General features: G+C 44.7%; 1 protein-coding gene across 8 annotated transcripts in view; it reads left to right on the top strand.

Moving 5' to 3' along the window:
• nrcama (neuronal cell adhesion molecule a) overlaps nt 1–25,202 on the top strand; it is a 475,148-nt gene extending 449,946 nt beyond the window's left edge. For all 8 annotated transcript variants that reach the window (XM_068050995.1, XM_068050994.1, XM_068050993.1 and 5 more), the window contains one exon: nt 22,853–25,202. In XM_068050995.1, coding sequence (XP_067907096.1) covers nt 22,853–23,087 — 235 coding nt within the window. In that variant the 3' untranslated portion in view covers nt 23,088–25,202. The remainder of the gene's footprint in view (nt 1–22,852) is intronic.
• Nucleotides 25,203–25,909: the final 707 nt, after the last annotated feature.

Genomic DNA, 25,909 nt, shown 5'->3' with positions numbered 1-25,909 from the left:
ACTACCCGAGCCCAACAGAATCACATCTGACCCGAGCCTGACCCGGCCCGAGTCCTTTCATTTTTTCCCATGCCCGACCCAACCACCGGAATAAAGTTGATTATATTAAAGAGGTTGTGCTCTACCTTGGATGGAATCGCTCACTGCAGACGAGTGTGAAGTGTTTCCCGCCTTGACGTCCTGGCTGTCAGTGTCCGACCCGACCCGATCAGAGCCCGAATGCCAGACCTGGGAGAGCGGCCCGACCCGACCCAAACCCGGCATGTGTCGGGTCCCGTCGGGTTCGGGTCCAGTAGTCATGCTCTACCGAACAGATCTAACAACTCAAAACTGGGCATCCATGAGGTGCTGTGGGCAATCAGCAGCAGCAGAATTATATGCCACCACAATCTGTAACCTCATGACCTGGCATATCCCCCCACTCTACCATTACCATCTAGCCAGGGGGCCAACCCGGGTTTACTGCAGAGTGCAGGAGAGCATGCCAGGAGCAGTACCCCAGCATAGTGAAAACTGAATTGCCAACCTGGTGAAGCTACAACACAGGATTACATAAACAATGGAAACAGCATGTGATTGGCAGGGCTAGGTGATCGCACAACCAACAGATCAGATCAAAGCTCTGCAGTCCTGCCACATCCAGTCATGAATGGAGGTGGACAATTAAACAACTAACAGGAGGAGGAAGCTCCATGAACATCCCCCTCCTTAATGATGGGGGAGCCCAGCACTTCAGTGTAATGGACAAGGCTGAAGCATTTGCAACCATCTTCGGCCAGAAATACTGAGTGGATGATCCATCTTGGCCTTCTCCTGAGGTCCCCAGCATCACAGATGCCAATCTTCAGCTAATTTGAATCACACCATGTGATATCAAGGAACAGCTGAGCACACTGGATACAGTAAAGCCTATGGGCCTGGACAACAACCCAGCTGTAGTGCTGAAGACCTGTGCTCCAGAACTAGCCACGCCCCAAGCCAAGCTCTTAGAATACAGCTACAACACTGGCATCCACCTGACAAAATGGAAAATTGCCCAGGTATGTCCTGTCTCCAAAAGGCAAGGCAAATGCAGTATGACCAATTACAGCCCCATCAGTCTACTCTCAATCAGCAGCAAAGTGATGGAAAATGTTATTGACAGTGCTTTCAAGTGGAACTACCTCAGCAATAACTTGCTCACTGATGCCCAATTTAGGTTCCGCCAGGACCCTCAGTTCCAGACATCATGACAGCCTTGATCCAAACATGGACTAAAAAGCTGAAATCTAGAGGTAAGATGAGAGTGACTGCCTTGACATAAAGGCAGCATTTGACCAAGTGGCATCAAGGAGCCCGAATAAAATTGAAGTCAATGGGAATCAGGTCGAAAACCCTCCACTGGTTGGAGTCATGCCTAGCACAAAGGAAGATGGTTGTGGTTGTTGGAGGTCAATCATCTCAGTCCTAGGACATAATTGCTGGAGTTCCTCAGCCATCTGTGCCCGTATGCAGCAATGTTCAGGCTTGGGCTGATAAATCCCTAGTAGCAAGTTCTTGCCACACAAGAATCAGAAAATCACCGTGTGCAACAAAAGGGAATCTGACCATCTTCCCTTGACATTACCATTACTGAATCCCCCACCATCAATATCCTGGGGGTTACCATTGACCAGAAACTTAACTGGACCAGCCAAATAGATACTGTGGCTACAAAGCAGGCCAGAGGCTGTGAAGCCTGTGATGAGTAACTCACCTCCTGACTCCCCAAAGCCTGTCCACCATCTACAAGGCACCAGTCAAGAGTGTGATGGAATACTCTCCACTTGCCTGGATGACTGCAGCTCCAACAACTACAACACCATCCAGGACAAAGCAACCTGCTTGATTGGTAGCCCATCCACTAGATTAATCATTCTCTCCCTCCACCCCGGCACATACTGGCAACAGTGTGTGCCATCTACAAGATACACTGCAGAAACGCGTCAAAGCAGCTTTGACAGCACCTTCCAAATACCACCCAGAAGGACAAGGGCGTAGCTGCATGGGAACACCATCACCTGCAAGTTCCCCTCCAAGCCACACACCATCCTGACTTGGAACTATATCGCCGTTCCTTCACTGTCGTTGGGTCAAAATCCTGGAACTCGCTTCCTAACAGCACTGTGGGTGTACCTACACCAGATGGACTGTAGCGGTTCAAGAAGGCAGCTCACCACCACCTTCTCAAGGGCAATTAGGAATGGACAATAAATGCTGGCCTTGCCAGTGGTGCTCCCATCCCATGAACAAATAAATCAAAAACAATTCCCTTTACCTGCTGTGTCCTGATGTAAAAATGCCATCTCTAGTCAGTTACCTGTTCAACGAATGTGCTAGCATGCAAGTGGAAGGGAAGGTAACATTGAACTAAATCTTAAAGTCATTAGAGTTGTAGTTCATGAGGTTAGTGCAATGGAGAGCTTTCTGAGAAATGGAGGGCACAAAGACTCCCTGGCCCTGCATGTGCTGCACAGTCAATACACATTGAGTGCAATCACAAAGTCTTCTGGTCGGGGTACCCTTCCGCGATGTGCTGCTGTACTGTTACACTGTCCAACAATCAACAATACATCTTGCCTAGCACTTCAAACAGCTGAACAGTGCATCTGGTTCTTTAGCCAGTTTCTTCCATCTGTGTCCTCGGGCTATTGTCCTCACCACTTGAAACAGTTTCTCCTTATTTACTCAATCAAACCCTTCATGATTTGGAACACATCTATTAAATTTCCTCATAACCTTCCCTGTTCAAAAGAGAACAACCCCGGTTTCTGTGGTCTCTCCACGTAACCCCATCCCTGGTATCATTCGTGTCAATTTCCCCGACACCCTCTCCAAGACCTTGACATCCTTCCGAACGTGTGGTGTCTGGAATTGGCCACAGTACTCAAGATGAGGCCTAGCCTGTATTTTATAAAGGTTTGGCTTAACTTCCTGGCTTTTGTACTCCAAGGATCTTGTATGTTTTTTTTTAACAGCCATTTCAACTTGTCCTGCCACTTTCAAAGATTGGGGTACATACACCCCAGGGCCCTCTGTTCCTGCACACCCTTGAAAATTTTGCTATTTCCTTTGTATTGTGTCACCTCATTCTCCCTATCAAAATGAATCAATTCTTATTTCTCTTCATTGAATTTCAGCTGCCATATGTCTGCTGTTACGACCAGGTGAGGAAGGGGTCTAGGGCGCCCCTCTCAGCCTTTTCCTGGTTTGGCCATAACAGGGTTTAACTTTTAAAACAGTGTTTTTAGCTTCCCCTTAGTGAGTCCTTGCTTACTGCTCTCTAATTAATTGTGATTACAAAGAAATCAACCAGACAGGTTTTCTCAGATTTAAACAAGAGAGGTGTAAGTTTATTAACCTTAAAACTACTAAAAATAAGTGACTGCGACCACGCTAGCATGCATACACGATAAACACACACGCAGATAGAGACAGAGGAGGAGAAAGAATTAAAGGGGAAAGGTTTGAAGTAATAGATGGAGTTCAGTTACTGGTTTTGGGTTGGTTGTAAAGTCTTTGATTGAAGTTAAGTCTTGCAGTTCTCGTTGGGGCTTAAGTTACTTCTGTGGGTCCCTCGAACTTTGAGAGAGAGACAGAAAGAGGGAGTGCTCTCTTCTTGAAGTTCAATTGCAGTTTCTTTCTTTCTGTGTCAGGCACAATTCAAAAAGCCCCAGGTTGGCCAGCAGATTAGTCATGTGACTAGCTTCCTGTTTGAAACTGCCTCGACTGCGAGGTTTGTGGATTCTTCCAAGCTTACCAGACACTCTCAGTGTGGGGCGGAGAGGCGGGGGAGGGGGGAGGTGGAATGCTGGCTCTTACACATTCAATGACTCTTAATGTCTGTTGATCATCGCTATTGACAAATCCCATCTGGCTAATTGAATCAGGGAGTCCTCCCATTGTCTCTCCATACAACTTTATTTTAGAGTGTAAATGTGCAGCCATGTTTCCAGCCACTGTTCTGTGGTCTTTTAAAGAAGTTATGTTCAATGTCCAGTAAGTGTTCAAATGTTACATATGTGTTACATATGACAAAATTAATATGTTTCATTTGGTAGGTGTGGTTTCGCACCTCCACATCCGGCTGAATGAAATGCGACATTAGGGGGAGCATTTCATTATAAAGTAGAAGGAAGAGAAAATACAGGAAAACACACATGCATTTCTCTAATTCATTCTCATTCAGAAATCTTAAAAATTGTTATAGTCTGTCTTTCCTTTGTGGCAGTGCTGCTTTTAAACTGCCCCTTTTCCTTGAGATGGGGTGTGAGATAGTCCAGGTGTATAATAAAAGCAAAATACTGCGGATGCTGGAAATCTGAAACAAAAACAAGAAATGCTGGATTCACTCAGCAGGTCTGGCAGCATCTGTGGAAAGAGCAGAGTTAACGTTTCGGGTCAGTGACCCTTCTTCGGAATGACAAATATTAGAAAAGTCACAGATTATAAACAAGTGAGGTGGGGGTTGGGCAAGAGATAACAAAGGAGAAGGTGCAGATTGGACCAGGCCACATAGCTGACCAAAAGGTCACTGAGCAAAGGCAAACAATGTTAATGGTGTGATTGAAAGACAAAGCATTAGTACAGAATAGGTGTGAAAGACTAGAATATTGAACATCAGCAAGTGCAAACCTGAAGAAAAACAACGTGAAAAAAACAGTGGGTAAGCAAACTGAACAAACTAAGATGCAAATGAAACTAAATGCAAAAAAAGAATTGTAAAAAATGTAAAAAGAATGCAAAAGGAAAGAAAAAGGGAAGAAAAAATAACTAAAAATGACTAAAATGAAAGTAAAGTGGGGGTGCTGTCATGCTCTGAAATTATTGAATCAATGTTCAGTCCGGCAGGCTGTAGTGTGCCTAATCGGTAGATGAGATGCTGTTCGCCTCGAGCTTGCGTTGATGTTCACTGGAACACTGGCAGCAATCCCAGGACAGAGATGTGAGCATGAGAGCAGGGGGGAGTGTTGAAATGGCAAGCAACCGGAAGCTCAGGGTCCTGCTTGCGGACTGAGCGGAGATGTTCCGCAAAGCGGTCACCCAGTCTGCGCTTGGTCTCCCCAATGTAGAGGAGACCACACTGTGAGCAGCGAATACAGTATACTACATTGAAAGAAGTACAAGTAAATCGCTGCTTCACCTGAAAGGAGTGTTTGGGGCCTGGGATAGTGAGGAGAGAGGAGGTAAATGGGCAGGTATTACACCTCCTGCGATTGCAAGGGAAGGTGCCCTGGGATGGGGACGAGGTGGTGGGGGTAATGGAGGAGTGGACCAGGGTAGTCGCGGGAGGGAACGATCCCTTCGGAATGCTGACAGGGGAAGGGAGGGGAAGATGCGACTGGTAGTGGCATCACGTTGGAAGGAGTGGCGAAAATGGCGGAGGATGATCCTTTGGATATGGAGGCTGGTGGGATGAAAAGTGAGGGACAAGGGGAACCCTGTCACGATTCTGGGAGGGAGGGGAAGGGGTGAGGGTAGAGGTGCGGGGAATGGGTCGGACACACGGTTGAGGGCCCTGTCAACCACAGTGGGGGGAAATCCTCGGTTGAGGAAAAAGGAGGTCATATCAGAAGCACCGTCATGGAAGGTAGCATCATCAGAGCAGATGCGTCGGAGACGGAGAAACTGGGAGAATGGAATGGAGTCCTTACAGAGTGAGGTAGGGTGTGAAGAAGTGTAGTCGAGGTAGCTGTGGGAGTCAGTGGGCTTATAATGGATATTGGTAGACAACCTATCCCCAGAGATGGAGACAGAGAAGTCTTTTCTCCGCTGGTCCAGTCTCTTCCCAGCCTACATCCGTGACTCTTCTGACGCCCTACGTCTCATTTTGACAATTTCCAGTTTCCTGGTCCCAACCGCCGCCTCTTCACTATGGACGTCCAATCGCTCTACACCTCCATCCCCCACCAGGATGGTTTGAGGGCTCTCCGCTTCTTCCTGGAACAGAGGCCCAACCAGTCCCCATCCACCTACACCCTCCTCCGCCTGGCTGAACTTGTTCTCACATTGAACAACTTCTCCTTCAACTCCATGCATTTCCTTCAAGTAAAAGGTGTCGCTATGGGTACCCGCATGGGTCCTAGTTATGCCTGTCTTTTTGTGGGATATGTCGAGCATTCTTTGTTCCAGTCCTACTCAGGCCCCCCTCCCCCAACTCTTTTTCCGGTACATTGATGACACTATCGGTGCCGTTTCCTGCTCCCGCCCCCGAACTAGAAAACTTTATCAACGTTGCTTCCAATTTCCACCCTTCTCTCACCTTTACATGGTCCATCTCTGACACTTCCCTTCCCTTCCTCGACTTCTCTGTCTCCATCTCTGGGGATAGGTTGTCTACCAATATCCATTATAAGCCCACTGACTCCCACAGCTACCTCGACTACACTTCTTCACACCCTACCTCCTGTAAGGACTCCATTCCATTCTCCCAGTTTCTCCGTCTCCGACGCATCTGCTCTGATGATGCTACCTTCCATGACGGTGCTTCTGATATGACCTCCTTTTTCCTCAACCGAGGATTTCCCCCCACTGTGGTTGACAGGGCCCTCAACCGTGTCCGACCCATTCCCGCACCTCTACCCTCACCCCTTCCCCCTCCCTCCCAGAACCGTGACAGGGTTCCCCTTGTCCTCACTTTTCATCCCACCAGCCTCCATATCCAAAGGATCATCCTCCGCCATTTTCGCCACCTCCAGCGTGATGCCACTACCAGTCGCATCTTCCCCTCCCTTCCCCTGTCAGCATTCCGAAGGGATCGTTCCCCTCCGCGACACCCTGGTCCACTCCTCCATTACCCCCCACCACCTCGTCCCCATCCCAGGGCACCTTCCCTTGCAATCGCAGGAGGTGTAATACCTGCCCATTTACCTCCTCTCTCCTCACTATCCCAGGCCCCAAAACTCCTTTCAGGTGAAGCAGCGATTTACTTATACTTCTTTCAATGTAGTATACTGTATTCGCTGCTCACAGTGTGGTCTCCTCTACATTGGGGAGACCAAGCGCAGACTGGGTGACCGCTTTGCGGAACATCTCCGCTCAGTCCGCAAGCAGGACCCTGAGCTTCCGGTTGCTTGCCATTTCAACACTCCCCCCCTGCTCTCATGCTCACATCTCTGTCCTGGGATTGCTGCAGTGTTCCAGTGAACATCAACGCAAGCTCGAGGAACAGCATCTCATCTACCGATTAGGCACACTACAGCCTGCCGGACTGAACATTGAGTTCAATAATTTCAGAGCATGACAGCCCCCCACTTTACTTTCATTTTTAGTCATTTTTAGTTATTTTTTCTTCCCTTTTTTTTGCATTCCTTTTTACATTTTTTACAATCTTTTTTTGCATTTATTTCATTTCATCTTAGTTTGTTCAGTTTGCTTCCCCACTGTTTTTTTCAGGTTGTTTTTCTTCAGGTTTGCACTTGCTGACTGTTCAATATTCAGTATATTCACACCTATTCTGTACTAATGCTTTGTCCTTTCAACACACCATTAACATATTGTTTGCCTTTGCTCCGTGACCTTTTGGTCAGCTATGTGGCCTGGTCCAATCTGCACCTTCTCCTTTGTTATCTCTTGCCCAACCCCCACCTCACTTGTTTATAATCTGTGACTTTTCTAATATTTGTCAGTTCCGAAGAAGGGTCACTGACCCGAAACGTTAACTCTGCTTCTCTTTCCACAGATGCTGCCAGACCTGCTGAGTGAACTCCAGCATTTCTTGTTTTTGTGTGAGATAGTCATGTGTTGCCCAAGGGTTTGAAGTTTCTACATGCAGCATACAATACGTTGGGAATGGGCATCCCAATAAACTTGTGATTTTTGGGGAGGTTTGCAGTTTGCACATTTCCATGACTGTCTCGGGTGCCATCGTTCCTGTTGTGGTCTACATGGAGAGGGTTAGATTTAATTAGCCCTGGTTTGGAGTTCTGATCATGGGAGTCAGCAGTGGGTGGATCCACTCTGATCTCTCTTTCAGTGCTCTGATGAGGCATGCAAGTTCTTTTCACTTTATGGTATTGTTGGTTCACTTTTCTCCTGACTGTGGAGGAATATTCTTTACTAATCTTCCCTTTGTCCTCTGGGACATTCCTACTTGCAGGTGTCTGTCCAGATTCTACTGCACTCCCCTGCGGCACTTCAACTAGATGAGGCATCACTCACATGGTTTTGCCCACTTCAGGTCTTTCTTTGTCTCTGTAGGTTTCTGTAAATGCTGTTAGCAATTCTGGTGGGGTGCTTCTGGTGTCTGCATTTAAATAGGAGGGTGTAGGGTCTAATCTTTCCAACATTTCGAGGTTGGCTGACCGGACAGTAGGGGTTTTCATTTGGGAATCCTCTCAGACCTCCTCTTTGTCTCTTTTCCCCTTTCCTCTCTAACTTTTTGCCAGCCAACTGCCTGCTGGTCCCCTTTTGTTTTCGGCAGGGGTCCCTTACAATTCACGAGCCCCTTACAATTCACGAGCCCTCTGCTGGAGAGTCCTCCAAAAACCAGTACAGGACTTCGGGATGCAGATTTCATTGTGGGTCGGGGTTTCCCCTCAACCTGGCACATCTGGCAACTCCTACAGTACTCCTCCACATCTTTATGGAGTTTTAGCCAGTCGAACTGCTGCCTTATGCGGGTTTCGGTTTTTCGTATACCGACATGTACAGCCATTGTAATCTCATGGGCCATTCTTAATATTTCTCTCCGGTACCTCTGCGGCACCACTAACTGGTGAACCACTGTCCACTCTTTGACCTTAGGTCTGTCAGGAGAACTTCATTTCCTCAACAGTACCTCATTCTTTAAATAATTGCAATCAGGGACTCCCTCTGCTTCAGTTTCAGACTGGGCAGCCTGTGCTAACATTTTCAATACTAGATCTGCTCACTGAGTGTCAACTTGGGAAGAGCTATTTAATCCATTCCCTGGGTCCTCTAACTTTCCAAAGAGAGTTTCAGACAGACAATTTCACAGTCATCTGCCTGCAGTGCCCATTCATTATCCTCTGAGGGAGCTGGTTTGGTCATGGCCAGATTCACTACACATTCAGGGGAACTGCAGGGGACCATCTCCTGCCACTGCCCTGTCTCTCTGACCACCTGCGGTCTCTCTCTCTCTCACCACTGGCGAAGCTACCACCTTCATCCCCGTCAGGTCATTACCTAGGAGCAGGTCGACCCTGTCCACAGGCAAACTAGGGACAATCCCTACGGTCACCGGTCTCGAACCTTGGTCGTACTCCAAGTGTACCCAGTGTAAAGGTACAGGCGCACCCTGCACTCCAATACGATTCACCACCGTTCTGGTATTTACTGCACTCTCTAGGGAAAGGTCATGCCTTTTCCCAGTAATAGGGATCTGGTGGCTCCTGTGTCCCTGAGGATTACGATGGGCTTGCTTGCCCTGCTCGAGGGGTATGGGGTTACTCTCTCTCTCTTCAGACACAAAATCCTGATAACCTTCAGGAAACCTATTAAGTTTTCCTGTACTCGCAGCAGTATGCTTTCTGGGTCTTACTATTGCTGCAGTTAAAGCCACAGCTTGTTCCACTGTGCTTTCCATCAGGGTCCCTTCTCCTTCACTGGGTGGGTGTGCCCTGATTAACCCTACAGGCTTTCCCCATGGTTTCCAGCAGTCAGCTCTCAGATGACCTGCCTTATTACAATGGAAGCAGCCAGGTCTCCGGGTCTCACTCCTACTTATAGCATCTTCCTTTTGGGCAAGCGGAAAGCCCCCTGTGTGTCCTGCTTTTCTTTCTCTCCCAGGACTGCTGGGGCTCCTATCACCTTCCCGCCTTTTGTCCTTTTCGGATTTGTGGGGATGACTAGGTTGGCAAGATGTAACGAGTGGTGTGCCACAAGGATCAGTGCTGGGGCCTCAACTTTTTACAATTTATATAAATGACTTGGATGAAGGGACTGAAGGTACGGTTGTTAAATTTGCTGATGACACAAAGATAGGTAGGAAAGTAAGTTGTGAAGAGGACAGAAGGACCCTACAAAGGGATATAGATAGATTAAGTGAGTGGGCAAAGACCTGGCAAATGGAGTATAATGTGGGAAAATGTGAAATTGTCTATTTTAGCAAGAAGAATTAAAAAAAAGAAGCATATTATCTAAATGGTGAGAGATTGCAGAGCTCTGAGATGCAGAGGGATCCAAGTGTCTTAGTGCATGAATCGCAAAAGGTTAGTATGCAGGTTCAGCAAGTAATTAGGAAAGGTAATAGAATGTTATCGTTTATTGCGAGGGGAATTGAATACAAAAGTTATACAGGGCATTGGTAAGACCATATCTGGATTACTGTGTACAGTATTGGTCTCCTTATTCACATCCTTCCTTAAATGTTTAGTTTAGTTTAGAGATACAGCACTGAAACAGGCCCTTCGGCCCACCGAGTCTTTGCCGACCATCAACCACCCATTTATACTAATCCTACACTAATTCCATATTCCTACCACATCCCCACCTGTCCCTATATTTCCCTACCTATACTAGGGACAATTTATAATGGCCAATTTACCTATCAACCTGCAAGTCTTTTGGCTTGTGGGAGGAAACCGGAGCACCCGGAGAAAACCCACGCAGACACAGGGAGAACTTGCAAACTCCACACAGGCAGTACCCAGAATTGAACCCGGGTCGCTGGAGCTGTGAGGCTGCGGTGCTAACCACTGCGCCACTGTGCCGCCCAAATAAGGAGACCAAAACTGCTCACAGTATTTGAGTTTTGGTCATGAGTATTTGGAACTCTCTTCCTCAATAGGCAGTGGAAGCAGAGTCTTTGAATATTTTTAAGGCTGAGGTAGATAGATTCTTGATCAGCAAGGAGGTGAAAGGTTATTGGGGGTAAGCGTGAATGTGGAGTTGAGGTTACAGTCAGTTCAGCCATGCTTATTGAATGGCGGAGCAGACTCAAGGAGCTGTGTGGTCTATTCCTGCTCCTAATTCATATGTTTGTATGTAAAGTATGACACTGAGCCACGTAAGGAGTTATTAGGTCAGATTGATCAAAGAGGTAGGTTTTAAGGCATGTCTTAAAGAAGGAAACTCAGGTGGAGAGATGTAAGGAGGGAATTCCAGAGCTTAAGGTCTCGGCAGCTAAAGGCACAACCACCAATGGTGGAGCGATTAAAATCAGGATGTTCAAGAGGCCAAAATTAGAGGAGTGCAGATATCTCAGAGGGTTGTGGGGCTGAAGGAGATTACAGAGATAGGATGCAGCAAGACCATGGTGGGATTTGAAAACAAGGATGAGAATTTTAAAATCAAGATGTTGCTTGACCAGGAGCCAGTGTAGGTCAGAGAGCACAGGGTGATAGGGGAACAGGACTTGGTGCGTGTTAAGTTAAAGACAGCAGAGTTTTGGATGACTTCAAGTTTACGGAGGGTAGAATGTGGAAGACCAGCCAGGAGTGCAGTGGAATAGTCAAGTCTAGAGAAAACACAGGCATGAATGAGGGTTTCAGCAGCAGATGAGCTGAGACAGGGGCTAAGTCGAGTGATGTTACAGAGGTGGAAATAGGCGATATTAGTGGTGGCATACACATGAGGTCGGAAGCTCATCTCAGGGTCAGATGTGACACCAAGGTTACAAACAGACTGGCTTAATCTCAGACTATTGCCAGGGAGAGGGATGGAGTCGGTAGCTAGAGAACGGTGTTTGGCGCGGGGACTGAAAACCATGGTTTCAGTCTTCCCAATATTCAAATTGGAGGAAACTTCTGCGCTCCCTATACTGGATGTTGGATAAGTGGTATGCTGTTTATTCACAGTATACCCAAGTTCAGGTCATTTATATATCAAGAAGAGCTGTGGTCCCAACACTGATCCCTGGGGAACACCACTGCACATTTCCCTCCAGTCTGATAAACAAGCATTCACCACTACTCTGTGCTTTCTGTCCTTTGACCAATTTTGTAACTGTCCCTTTAATCCTATGGGCTTTGATTTTGCTAACAAAGTCTTACTATGTAGTCCTTTATCACATGCCTTTTGAAAGTCTATATACACAACCTCACCTACTCTACCCTCTTCAACCCATTCCATTACTTCTTCAAGAATCTCACTCAAATTAGTCAAACACCATTTGCTTAACAAATGCATGCTAAGTTTCATTCATTAACCCATATTTTTCCTTAAGCACACATTTTAAACATTTCACTGCTGTGAAGACTGTACCCCCAGAATCAACAGATTGGTGCTAAATACATTCAGTGGCAGGAGCTGGCTGCTAACTATTTATTATGGACTTGCTAAGGCTGAGTACTGCATCATTAGTGACACCAGGAGCTTGCTTTCCACTCCCCTTTTTGTCGAGTGTGGTCGCAGGTTGGTTAATTGAGGAATGGGCATTTGAGGCCGGTTGCCAAGTCCTTGTAGCGTCAGGCCTGACCATAAAGTCTCCATCTTTGTTTAGCCCAGGTACTTTTTTGGCACTGTGGAACTAAGCAGTTCCATTTAAAACCTAGAATCTGGGTCCTGTGTCATGGGTATTTTTGGGGGGCTGGGTATAGGGTCGGGGGGATTGCTGGGTATAGTGTCGGGTGGGGGCTGGGATTAAGGCCATGGCGGTAGTGGGGGGGTTGGTGAGAGCTGGGTCGAGGGTCAGTGGGTGCAGGGTAGACAGGGTGCTGGGATTAGTGCCAAGGGTTTGGTTATTTGGACGAGGAGGATGGATGCTCTGAAGGAGCTGGGCACTCTGGCTGGAGAAGAAGCAATGGATTAAAGAGCCTTTCTGTTCTGTACACTGTTGTAGAATTGTCCCTGGCAAAGGACTACACTCTGTGGGAACAGGAGCAACGTTGCTGCCTGGGTCCTTTTGCTGCAGAGTAGGTTTAGTTTGAGGTGGGTATTCTTACTTTTTAATTGAGATGTACCCCTGTGATGATTCATCCCAGCTTGGACCTGAGGAACTGATTTTTCTGAATGATAACAGTCATGAGGCTGAACAGCTTTAGCTTGAGCTCGTTGCAGAATGAAAACTCGAGTTTGTGTAAATCCTGCTGCAAACATTGACTTTTACAGCCGAACATCGTTTCACCCCGACACGATTCTAACTTTTGAAAGGTTGTAAAACTCGTGAGTCATACTTCGATGAAAGTTGATTGGAAGATGTGGCCTGAAACGGTATTTAATGTAATATTGTAAAGCAAACAAAGTCATCTAGCAAAATACACGTGGAGTTCAAATATACAAAATGGCGGATAGTCCCTTTTCCTCAATTCGGCAATTCCAGTCTTAAGTAACACTTACCCCTGTTTCTTAGAATCATAGTTTACAGCACAGAAAGAGCCAACTTGGCCCATCATGTCTGTGCCAGCCAAAAAAACAAGCCACCCAGCCTAATCCCACCCTCCAGCATTTGGTCCGTAGCCCTGCACCTGATGGCACTTGAGATGCACATCTAGCATCTTTTAAATGAGTTGAGGGTTTCTGCCTTTACCACCCTTTCAGGCAGTGAGTTCCAGACCCCTGCCACCCTCTGGGTGAAATTATTTTCCTCATCTCCCCTCTAATCTTTCTACCAATCACTTTAAATCTATGCCCACTAGTTACTGACCCCTCTGATAAGGTAAATAGGCCCTTCACCTCCACTATATCCAGGCCCCTCACAATTTTGTACATTTCAATTAAATCTCCTCTCAGCCTTCTTTGTTTCAAGGAGAACAATCCCAGTCTATCCAATCTTTCCTCATTGCTGCAATTTTGCAGTCCTGGCAACATCCTCGTAAATCTTTTCCATACCCTCTATCGTGCAGTTACGTCCTTTCTGTAATGAGATGACCAGAACTGCACACCGTACTCAAGTTGTGAACTAAGAGGTGAACCTGAGTGTGTGTTGGGTCCAGTGAATAGACTTGGATACAGTAGGTTACCCCACAGGCCGTGTGTTATTCAAGCTTCCCAAAGCCTGCTCCATAATTTGGCTGCTTTACATTGGTTTTTCAGGTATTTATGGCAGCTAAGCATCATCTACAGATGAGCCCCATGAGGCACGGATTCGATCATTATCTTTTCATTTTTATCCTAATGCACCTTGATTTGCAATATCTATCTTCAAACCTCAAACTATTGCATGATTTTAAAGGAATGTTCTTTCAGATGTGGATTCCAAATTCAATCTGTCTGATTTTTATAGCAATTTATGGCAAAAACACGAATACAATTCAGTTATAGCAAATAGATGGTAACAATTTTGGAATGTTCACCTTTCGATAATCAGCGATACCAATTTCATCTTAATAGTAGCAGGTCATATCCTCACAGACCCCCCTGGTGGGACCCTTCACCCCCTGGAGTGACCCTTCCCTCACAGACCTCCCTGGAGAGATCCTTCACCCCCTGGAGCGATCCTTCACTCCCAGACAAACAGCCCTCCCACCCCTCCACACACCACTGGACACATTGCATACACACTCCCCTCTCCGAAGTGACCCTTCACCTGTTGGAGTGACCGCTCCCCCCTGACATAATGCCCTCACACCCCTCCCTGGAGTGAATCTTTACTCCCGGATATGCTGTCCCAGCATTTTTTGAAGATTGATGATCTGCTACATTGAGGAAGGTTTGTAGAATAGTGTATTACTGAGTCAAGACATTGGTAATTCAGTGTATACTTCATTATGTATATGTGTTTATACATTTTAAACATATAAAAATAACACATCCAGATTTACATTCAGAGTCCAACCTAGAACTCAGTGCATGGAAAATATATTAAATATTGATTTATATTTGGTAGAATCTGAAAGAAACTTTCTGGAGTGTTTCCTTGCGGTAGCCTATTTTATAGTTGCTGTGACAGAAGTTCAAACGCCTTGCGGCTAAGGATTGATATTTCTGCTGTAGTTTTAGGTATTATTTATTCCTTATTGCTGGGCTATATTTTTGAATGGGGGAGCATGACAGATTAAGCTTCTTTGACTCTTCTGATGCCTCAGCCAGTTTACTCAGTGAACAGCAAAGCCACAAAACCAGGAGGGTCCACAGGTTAGGTCCCTGGTCTCAGCTGGGGAATCCTGCTCATGGTGACTATCCAGTGGTGTGTGTGTGTGTGTGTGTGTGTGTGTGCTGACATCAGCTGAGGGCAGGATTGGGCTCAACGGTGATGCTTTCCACAGGTTGAATACATTCTGGCAAACACTCCCATAAATAACTGGCTGAGGCACTAGAGGGCGATCAGCACCTGTGGCAACCCTATCCGAGCACGCATCGACAATTTCAGTATAGATGAATGTGGTGAGGGATGTTGAAAGATTAAACTTTGGCGCTGTGGGGCACTGACTTTGATGGGTGGTTCCTTACATTGGTTAAAGGGGATTGGATGCTGGGTACTTCCTTAAATGGGAGGGGCATTGTCTGCATTCTTTACAGAGGAAGGGGCGCTGGGTACATTCATTAAAGGGGAGGGGGCTATGGCTATATTCCTTAAAAAGGAGGGGTTCTGGGTGCATCCCTTAAAGGGGAGGGGATCTGGGTACCTCACCAGGGAGAAAGAGCTGTGTGCCATTTACGTCATGCCCATGTTACTTGGTGACATCAACACAATTTACATTGTGCATTTGGCAAAGTTTTTTAAAAATATGTTTGGCCAACTATTTTTCACAAAGACCGTGTCCCTTAAGTACTTTGTGTATTAATGAAACAGTGAAGAGCATCATCTCCAATACAGTGCCAAAGGAATATTGTGATATTGAAGCCTTATGTGTTCTTGTAATTCATACACCTGTACTTGAAGTTCTTTCCCATTTTGTATGATAAGCTGTATAAGCTTTGTAATGTTGATGTACATTACTACTAATTATTTACAAATATATATATATATATATTAGTACCTCTGTTTTGTATAACTAGCTGTATGTTGCTATCTATATTGCCTTGCTATTTCTACAGAAGTTTAGGGTGCAACGAATTATCAGTTGATGGGTCAATATTTATGACAGTGTTCCCCTCACTGAGGGTGAGGGGAGGGGGGAGTGCGGGAGGGGACCATTTACTTCATTTGGAAGAGGGAGAAAATGAACCCAAGTTCCCAGTCTTGATTGTTGTTCAGTGATGCAAGGGACAGGGGTAAGATTGGCCATGACACCCTCCACAGTCAACTAACCTGCCAGCACTCCCTTTCTTGCCTCACATGTAAAGAATGGCTGGTTGGGTGTGGTACAAGAGAGATATCACTGGCGGGGGGGTGCAATCCCCAGCACAGGCCAAAACATTCAAAGGGTGGGTGGGGAAGAGGAAGGAAAAAGATTTGAAAAGAAAGTGGAGATTGTTGCACCCTAATGGAAATAAAAGGTAACTATGTTATTGATAAGGCAGAGTGTGATGTTCTTGGCCTATAATGTTGCCTGTCTGGAACGCTGAAACTCACTAAATATGTTGAACTTTTATCTTGATTCTGCTCTCGTTGATTAAACATCTGCGAACTGATTTCTCACTTTTCTTGCAGAACATGAGCTTGTTTTCAGCACTTTGCATCCACAGGAGTTATCAAAATAGAGCACACATACACAAGCACACTGTTTTACCTCCGTCATTTATATTCTCCAAAGTTTCCTGTGTCTAAGATATTGCCTCCTGCCTGCAGCACACTTCCAAAGTCATTGCTCACCCTCCAGTAGCTCAGACGAGTGGCCATCCTTTATGTGTGAAGCTGGACACTGTCCACGGGCTATTCGAACACTGTTGGCATCACAGCCAAGTCCTGTCCTCACTCGAGGTCCACAAGTGTGCTTGCCAGGAGGTGTCTGGATTGCGAATCAGAAGTGATTTTTCCCTCTCCCTAAATGAGGAACTTCAAGGCTGATTCTGGCATCCCGAGATCATTAGTTTATTCCATACCGTGCATCGAACCTGGGACCCTCCTACTCACTGCTTTAACCAGCTGAACGTTTTTTTTTGATATAAGAATTTATCTAATTCTAAATTCTTCTAAATATAAGGAAATGTGAGGTCATCCACTTTGGACTGGAGAAAAACTGGTCAGTGTATTTTCTAAATGGCGAGAAGCTAGTAACTGGAGAAACAGAGACTTCATGGTCTATGTACAGAAATTACTAAAAGCTGGTGGACAGTTACAAAAACTAATCAAAATAATGGAATGTTAGCCTTTACTTCAAGAGGGCTGGACTACAAAGAGGTGGAAGTTATGCTACAGGTATGGAGTTTTGGTGCAATCCTATCTGGACTCGTGTATTCAGTTCTGAGCACCACGTTGGAGAAGGATATATGACTTTGGAGGGGATGCAGTGCAGAGTCACCAGAATGAAACTGTTGTGGATAGGGTTAAATAGACCAGAAGACCTAATTGACATGTTTAAGATGATAAGATTTGATATGGTCAGATAGAGAGAAATGATTTCCTCTGGTGGGAAGGTTCCAGAAAAGGGGACAGAAACTTAAAATGGCTAGGCCATTCAGGGGTGATGTCAGGAAGCTGTTCTTTACACAAATGATAGTAGAAATCTGGAACACTCTCCCAAAACGCTGTTGAGACTGGGTCAGCTGCAAATCTCAAACTTGAGATAGAGTAAGGGTGCTAAAGGCTATGAAACCAAGCTGGGTAGATGGAGTTAAAATACAGATCAGCTTAATTTAATTGGATGGTGGAAAAAGCTGGAGGGGCTGAATGGCCTACTCCTGTGCCTTTGTTTCTCAATCTAGTTGTAGCTATCGAGCCTAAATCTCTCCCAGTCCAACCCAAACACCAGGTGTAAATGTAACTACTAGGCCATGTCGTGTCTGTTCTTGTTACTATGTTTAAACACTCCTGGGGCACAGCTCTGCTGTTAGACAGAGTGCACTGTGTTTGGTTTTGGTTTGTTTAATTCTCAGACAGAATGAAGGTGCTTCCCCAAAGAGTGAGCTGGATGATCTAGCCATGTCAAAGATGATTGGCATTAAAGGCCCTCTAACCACATATACCACAGGCGTCTTTTTCTTCTAAAAGATTGCGAGGTAACTTTTCATCTTCACCGCCCGATCCCTATTGCTAGTGGAGCATATCACCTGCTCATTGATTTCAAAAAATAGGGCAGGTTCTGCTTTGGGCCTGATCACCACCCAGAGGCATAAGACAAAAATTTGCCCCTTTTTTTATCTCCCAACTTTCCTACCAATTTCCTCCCTTTCCACTTCCACTTCTAAAAGCATCCACAGCTGGTGTCAGCACAAAGCAATGTGCAAGGCCTTCCCCTCACCACATCCAAGCAGCTGAGGGATTGAGTTATCAACAAGCTTAGAAACACAGTGACCATCACAGCTACGCCCAGTCCTATCCTACAGTTGGCACACCAAATTATGGCTAGGCTCTGCCCTATCCTATACTTGGCACACCTCGAGCAGTGATTTTGGATAGCAACCAGGGGCAGCATCTATAGCTAGATTTTCTTTCCTCTTGCTGAACCCAAAGATGCTAAAGACTTTAGTGGTAGGTTAGCTGAGATCAACTCACTTGGCACAGACCAGGAAATAAACCTGGCACCGTCCTGGCCTGTGTGGTTCAGTTCTGCACCATACAGTGTGTTTGATCACTGCCCCATCTGGAGAATGGGCAATCAAAATTAGGAAGTGAGGGCAACCTGGACAGGTAGAATTAGAGAGTTTAAGCAGTGAGGATTAGTCTTTGGTATGTTCTTAGAGCAATTCTTAATTGCAAAAAAGAGGAATTGTACTAAACTGACTATTAATTCTAACACAAGCCAGTAAAATGCAAAGTACAAGCCAGAATTGTGCATATATATTCTATTTAAATATATATTCCAAATCACAGCTTCAAATGAGATCTTGTCAAGTAGAAAGTGTTGTTTGGAATTTAAATGACAAAGTCATCCCTCCCCGACGACCCATGCAGGAGTTAGCATCTTTGAGGAGAGATATGGAGAAGGGGAAGGGCAAGAGGACGTATAAAAGGGAGGGAATGGGAGGAGAGAAACCTGGTGAGAAGGAAAATCCACAGTTTTTTGCACCCCCCCCCCCCCCCCCAGTTTCTTTCCTTCTCTAGGACAGTACTTCTCTGATCACTGAAGCAAAGTACGGAGTACTGACTGAGGCAAGATATTAGAGCAATGAAGATTTGCCCGCCTGACTTCATGTTCATGTTCATTGTTGCTTGCGATGCCCAAAGTCATCAATGAATACCAACACCCAATATTCTACCACATCCATTGTTTTACAAGAGAAGAATTTTGTGTCAGTGATGACAGACCTATTCACTTACCGCTGGGATCAGTTCTGCAGTACAACCAATGTAAATTCCAATAATCAGAAAGAAAATTGGGGGGGCAATTATAATTTAAGTGGCAGTGTGGAGTGAGGGGCAAGGGAAGAAGAAAGAGAGACTGTATAGTTGTGAATAAAATGGTGGGCAGGGGATGAATTCAGGCCATGGAGCCATTAGGCTTGTGGCTTATATACCCATGCCAACAATATACAACTCAATCCCTAACTAACTCGAGACTCAAATTTGCTACTGACCTGTTTAATGTAGCCAAATATCTTAGCATCTCATAGGCTGTTGGCATTCCAATTGGATGATCCAAAAGGATCAGTCATGACCAATTTGGGCAACCCACTGCAATCATGAAAATAATGGTACAGTTCTAATGCTGTGCTATTGGGTGTTACCAGCACATCCGTTGAGCAATATGTTCTATCTATCATAGTTGGGAAATATGTGAAATATTTTTTGAACTTTCTGTTTGATGGCTGTGCGGGTCCTACATGAAATAAGTTGGAGCAGTCTCAATCCACATGGGTTCACACTCAAAACTTGGCATCAAAGTGCCACTGAAAGAAAAGAAGACTTTCATGTATAGAGAGTGTCTTTCACTACCTCAGGATATCCCAAAGTTCTTTAAGACCTTTGAAGTACTTTTGAAGTGTGCCACAGTGGCAGTTTGAAAATTGAAATGCAGTTACAACAAAAAAAATCTGGAAATAAAAATCTATTATCAGTAAAAGTGACTGTTGGATTATCGTAAAATCCACAACTGGTTCAGCAATGTCCTTTAGGGAAGGAAACCTGTCGTCCTTGCCTGGCCTGGCCTATACGTGACTCCAGTACCACACCAAAATGGTTAACTCTTTATTGCCGTCTGAATGGGCCTAGCAAACCACTCGCTTGTATCAAAACCACTAACGGGTTCAAGGAGGTGGCCCACCACCACCTCCTCCTCGGGTAAAGTTTTTGATTTAGTTTTCCCAGAGGTTGACATGATGGGAGTGCATTTTGTGCAGTTGTAATGGTCAGTATGTAAATTTTGAGCTGCACCAATAGCTAAGTTGATAAAGGCAATGAGGCAGACAGACCCAAGGTCCCATATTAGGCCTGTGCTGAGTTAGCTGACCTCAGCAAGGGCAGCATTGTGGGCTTTAGTGATCTGGGGGTAGGAATGAGTAAATCAACGTTCCTGATTATCCACTGACGATTGTTCGAAAGAGTGCAGGTGAGGATAGGATGAGGTCTAGTTGTGATTCCTTCCATAGCCGAACAGCTATTTTTGTACATGGTCATTGGTCACCTGGCCCAGTCACCAAAGTTTGATCAGCACCTCTTGAACTGCCAATGTGAGTTAACACCTACAAGAGTGAAGGAGCAGAAATTTAAATTTAGTATTTGTTTAATCTAGTCTTTTACGCACTAAATTCTATTCTCAATGCTTGCAGCACAATTTCCTAAACACTGCTTAAAGCCTTCAGGAAGAACTTTCTTTAAGGGGGAACGATGTTAGCCTCTTTTCTATTTCCTTTTCCCTTTTCCTTTCTCTCTCATCTTCAACATTCAATTTTAATTAAGAGCACAAGTTTTTTTATAAAAATTAGTAGCGGGAATTAAAAATAGCCCAGATTCGTGAATATGCTGCATCATGTTGAATGCAGCTGTTTAGTAATTAGCAAAAGATCAATGTGTGTGGGGATAGAGAGCTCTGGCTGATGAAGTTATTGGCCCTTTCTCCACTCTGAGCTGGAGAACTATCAGTGCTCCACACGACAGCTCTTATTCCAGTGCTTGTTGCATTTTTCCTCCTTTAGCAACTCTGACTCTTGTAGTGGGGTTGCAGTACCACATGGCCGCCCCTTCCTGCCCAATCACACATTCCTAATGTGGTATCTTCGACGGTCAGTGTTGGGAGGTTAGTTGACCTGAGAAAGCATCATGACTGGGCCCAGTCCTGTCCTCCCAATCACCCAATGCATGCATTTCACAGCAGTTGTCACTGGGACCAATTATTACATCTCTACTAATGACCTGGATGAGGTCAATGAATTCAGCACACAACTGGTAGTTGGAACTTGAATTATGATGGTCTGTATGGCTTAATGTTTTACCAAATGTTGAGTCCATCAGGGGAACTAAAAATGTTTCTTTTAGTAAGGGATCCTTCCTTCTGCCAATGTGCCTGTTCTTCATTCTCATCCCGCGATCTACCTGATTTTCAGTGCACATCACTGGGCCCGTCACCTCCTGGAATCAGGTCCCGTGCTTTGAATTCCGTTCCTTAAAAAAATGACTGCTGACACATTTGGCATTTTGTATAGCACCACAGTTAGGTTTCGGTCCTTCCGTTCAAAATAAATTGCTGGGCTACCATTTCTTTCCACCCATAACGGGGAAGAATTGCCTTTGTTTGGAAAGTGTCAGGATTCACGGAGACCCGCTCAGAATCTCCTGCAAAATCATAGAGGCAGTCTTCCTGAACTCATAATGGCCCCTAAGTATGGTGAGGACATCAGTCATTCCTCAGCCAGACCAGCATTCAGGTCTTCCTCAATTGCCTATGGAACACTGCCAGTGGCTAGCAGTGTGGGATAGCAAGGATTGTATTCAAATGTGTTTGGCTTCCATTGGTCTCTTCTCTTCCCTGTTACTAATGCAACTTATAGTTGTACTCTGCTATTAAAAACTGGACCGGTTGTCCAAGAATTATGCGCGCCTCACAATAGACCAACCTTGCTGTTTCTTCTGACTATTTTCATTTGTTTCTTCTGCATTCTTTAATGGAAAATGTAGGTCTCTGGAAAGGTAAGGTGGCAACTGAAAGTCTGGCATGCCTTGAGTAACACTGAATGATTTGAATGCCCTTCCAGCATTTTCTTAACCTTTCTTCTTCATGGAATGAGCTCAATACAAACTCTCTTCATTTCAGAACAATCTCCATTTTCTTTCCCACTTTCATATAACTCACCCGCTGATGTCTTTTCCTGCTAACTAACAGCCAACTAGCATCATCCCTTTTCCAGCCCAAAGGTCCCAAATGTATCCTTGAGCTCCCTGACTAATATTTATTGCTACTTTGCATCTCAGTTGACTGGCAGTGACAGCTACAAGTGGCCCAACAGAGAATAAAGAACCTAGATTCTAGTTACAATCTGAATGGAAATCCCGGTCGCTGAGATGGTTGTTAAATAGTAACATGTGGCCATGGTTGTAGGTTCACCCTGGGCTAGAAAAGGATATTCCAAATGCCATTCCTCATTTGATAATTGCTGCCATCTTTTCCTAGATAGCAAAACGTGTCACCCCATGAGCTGCTCACTTTCATTTCCATGATTCCTTCCCACCTTGAAATGTCTTGAATTGTATTTGTAACCTATTGGTTGTAAATGGAGTGAGATACGTCATCCATCAAACTGGATAATGAATGGCAACCCCTTGCACTTTAGATATCATGTAAAGTAATGAAGTATGCCGTTAGAATGGCATCCTAGTTCATTCAGATGGTTGAGCCTGTTAATGCATACATTTGCAAGTATGTATACTGATCTCGCTGCGAGTTAATAGTTTTGTTCCGTGTTGCTTTCACATTTTAAAACTTGCACCTTTACTAAGTGTTATCCTCCTTTTCAGTGACACAGAGGACCATAAACCACTTAAAGGTAGCAGAACGCCTTCGGATGGGACAGTTAAGAAGGGTGTGAGTGATGACAGCTTGGTTGACTACGGCGAAGGTGGTGAAGGGCAGTTCAATGAAGATGGTTCTTTTATTGGACAGTACAGCGGGAAGAAGGAAAAAGAAGTGGTGGAGGGCAATGAAAGCTCCGAGGCCCCATCCCCGGTCAATGCCATGAACTCCTTTGTCTAAAGCGGGGGAAATCGTGGGATCGCCCAACGCCCATGCACCAATAAATCGTAGAGTTTATTCATTCACACTTATCTCCTGACTTGTCATTACATGCACGTTCAGAAATAAAGGAATGATGAGAAGCTAGTGCCTAAAGGTCCTGAGTGTTTAGGTGAACAAAACAGTGAAAGAAGGAGAGAAAAACCTAATTTGAGCTTTCAGAATTGCAGCTGAGCAGAGAGTGATTGGAAATTATTGTCCACTAATCTGGAACAGAAGTTCATCGCCTGTGTATATAGAGTTGGACTTGGCACGTTATTTGTTGGGTTCACTTCTTCGTATCCTATTGGTTTGCGCTAACATAGTGCATGAGAACAACGTGTATCTCACTGCCACCTAAGATAGATAAGTGTATGCTGTGATGACAGTGGTCTGTATCATATTTGTTTATAAAGTGCACAGTGCAGTGACTGAAAATGAATCTTGTTTTGTCGTCAGTGTTCAATTGGTATTCCAGAACTCACCAATGTCAGTGGGACATTGTCATGAAGATGGTAATGACCTTTTTTTCTTTGAATGTATAACAACTATTTGTGTCTTTTTTTTGCAAGACAGCAAAAAAGAAGTCAGGGGGCTGATTTTATTGAATCCCAGTGAAAGATGTGAAGTGGAATGTGTTGGGATGGTAACTGAGCCCCATGTTTGTACCATAATGTTGTAGTTCCTATTCTTTCGAGGAGAAAACAAGAGGGAATATTTTATCCAATTATGATAGAACTGGGAAGTTCATGAATCACCACACTGACGGGCACAAATTTCACACATCGCTATGAGCACACTAAACCTCTCAAAGCCTTATACATGCCTTTTTGTAAATTAAACCTAGCCACATGTTACACCGACATTTTAACACAACGGTGTAGCACACAACAGTTTAATACAGCGCCTGCTGGCCACTTCTACTTGTTATTACTGCTAGATTTACCACCTTTTAAGATCCAACTTAAAAGAAAGAAACTTGACAGATGTGGCCTCTCTTTTTAATCTTAAAAAAAAATGTTTTTTTGCTCTGATTAATTTGGACTAACCAGATTGCAGAGTGCTGGTCAAGAAACACAAGGGATAAAACGAATTGGGATTACAAGCTCTTGGTTGCAAGAATGTTGTTTGTTTTGCCATTGATTTTTTTTTCATAACTTGCATCAAGTTTAATTAAGCTTTTTTGTTCTTGTTGTAGATATTGTGTTGTATTTTGTAAATATACTTTGACTTGTTGTCAATGCCACAGGCTTCTAGATTGCTCCCAGTGCAGCTCAGGTCGTATTGTGTGTGAACTCATTTATTGTCAGTCGAGGGCTTGGGATTGTCTTGCAGTCTCCAGGAATTAAAGATTAAACTCCTGGACATTGCTGCGCACAACCCTGGGGAAAAACCGTCGGGGTCACATTTAAACAAATGTTCTTTTCTCATTTACTTTGAATGCTTTTAGTTTATTAGTTTAAAAAATATTGGGGGTGGAAAAAAAACGGCTGTTTCACTGGGTGGGGGCAATTGGAGGCAGAAGATCATGTGATGAAACCTCCAGGAATGCATCCAACCAGAGTCAGCAACTCTATTTATTGAACAGGTTTTACTTCTCACTGTATTTTATGCTGCCGATTTGTAAAGCTGCAAACTCACTGGCTGTGATAGTAATCTGTTTCTAACTAACTGGGACATCTCACTTCCAATATTTCAGTGTGCTCCTCCAGTAACAGTTTACTGTGCAGGAGAGGCTATTTTTACACCTTGTTGGAAATTAACTGCTGGTTGCAAAATGCTGCTTTAGAAATCAATTTTTTTGAAGCCATTAATCTGTTTTTTCTCACAAATTACTGAAGAGATAGGACTGGAGCCAGTAAACAGGCTGTGAAACATTTTTATTCTCAGCAGATTCAACTTTCCAATGGGTTTCCTTTTGAAAGAGTTGTTAATGGGGCTGGTGGAACAAAGTTAATTTTGAGCGCTGGTGACGTGGATGTGAGATTTCTCTTTGCATGGGGAGGCGTGATGTCGGACAGAAAGGTTTCTGCTTTGCCTCGCTGTTCTGTAAGGCCATTAAGAGCTTACTGATTTTGTATCGGAATTAAACAACAAATGGGAAAAATAAATGTGCTTTAGACTTTCACCCACTTAGCCTTTTTTTTTTACTTTTTTCTGAGATGAGTGACACCTACATTGTTTCATGAGCCTAAAAAGAACTTGCATTTCTATAGCACCTTTCATGACCTCCAGATGTTCCAAAGCCCATTACAGCCAATGAAGAACTTTTTGAAATGTAGTCACTCTTCTATGGCTGATGTAAATGTGGAGCAACAACGATAATTTTATATTCAGGTACTTAAGCCAGATCATTGCCTGAGGAACAGCAGAATGTATCGTTGTGATGCCTCCTTCATATTTGTGAATCAGGCCTTGAGTCGTTACATGTTCCATGGTCTGTTCTGGGTGGCCACTGTCACACACTGGAGAGTTTTTAATTTTCCATTTGTGCAACAAGTACCCGCACCTGCTCTGGTTTGTGTGGGTGTGGTTTAACTCCTGTGAACTGCATTTGGCCTTTGAATTGCTTTGCATCAGCACAAAAGCAGCAGTGTGACCATATCCTCAGACACTTGGCTCTTTGTTTATTTTTTTAATTCTCGGGATATGGGCATCAATAGCAAGGTCGGCATTTATTATCCATCGCGAGGTGCCCCATAGAAGGTGGTGAGCTGGCTTCTTGAATCTACAGTTTGTGTGGTGAAGATACTCCCACAGTGTGTTAGGTAGGCACTTCCAGCATTTTGAACCAGCGACGAAGA

The sequence above is a fragment of the Heterodontus francisci genome, chromosome 18, assembly GCF_036365525.1.
Source record: "Heterodontus francisci isolate sHetFra1 chromosome 18, sHetFra1.hap1, whole genome shotgun sequence".
NCBI classification, from domain to species: Eukaryota; Metazoa; Chordata; class Chondrichthyes; order Heterodontiformes; family Heterodontidae; genus Heterodontus; species Heterodontus francisci.
The sequence above is the reverse complement of the archived record's forward strand: the minus strand, read 5'-3'. Positions and strand labels throughout refer to the sequence as shown.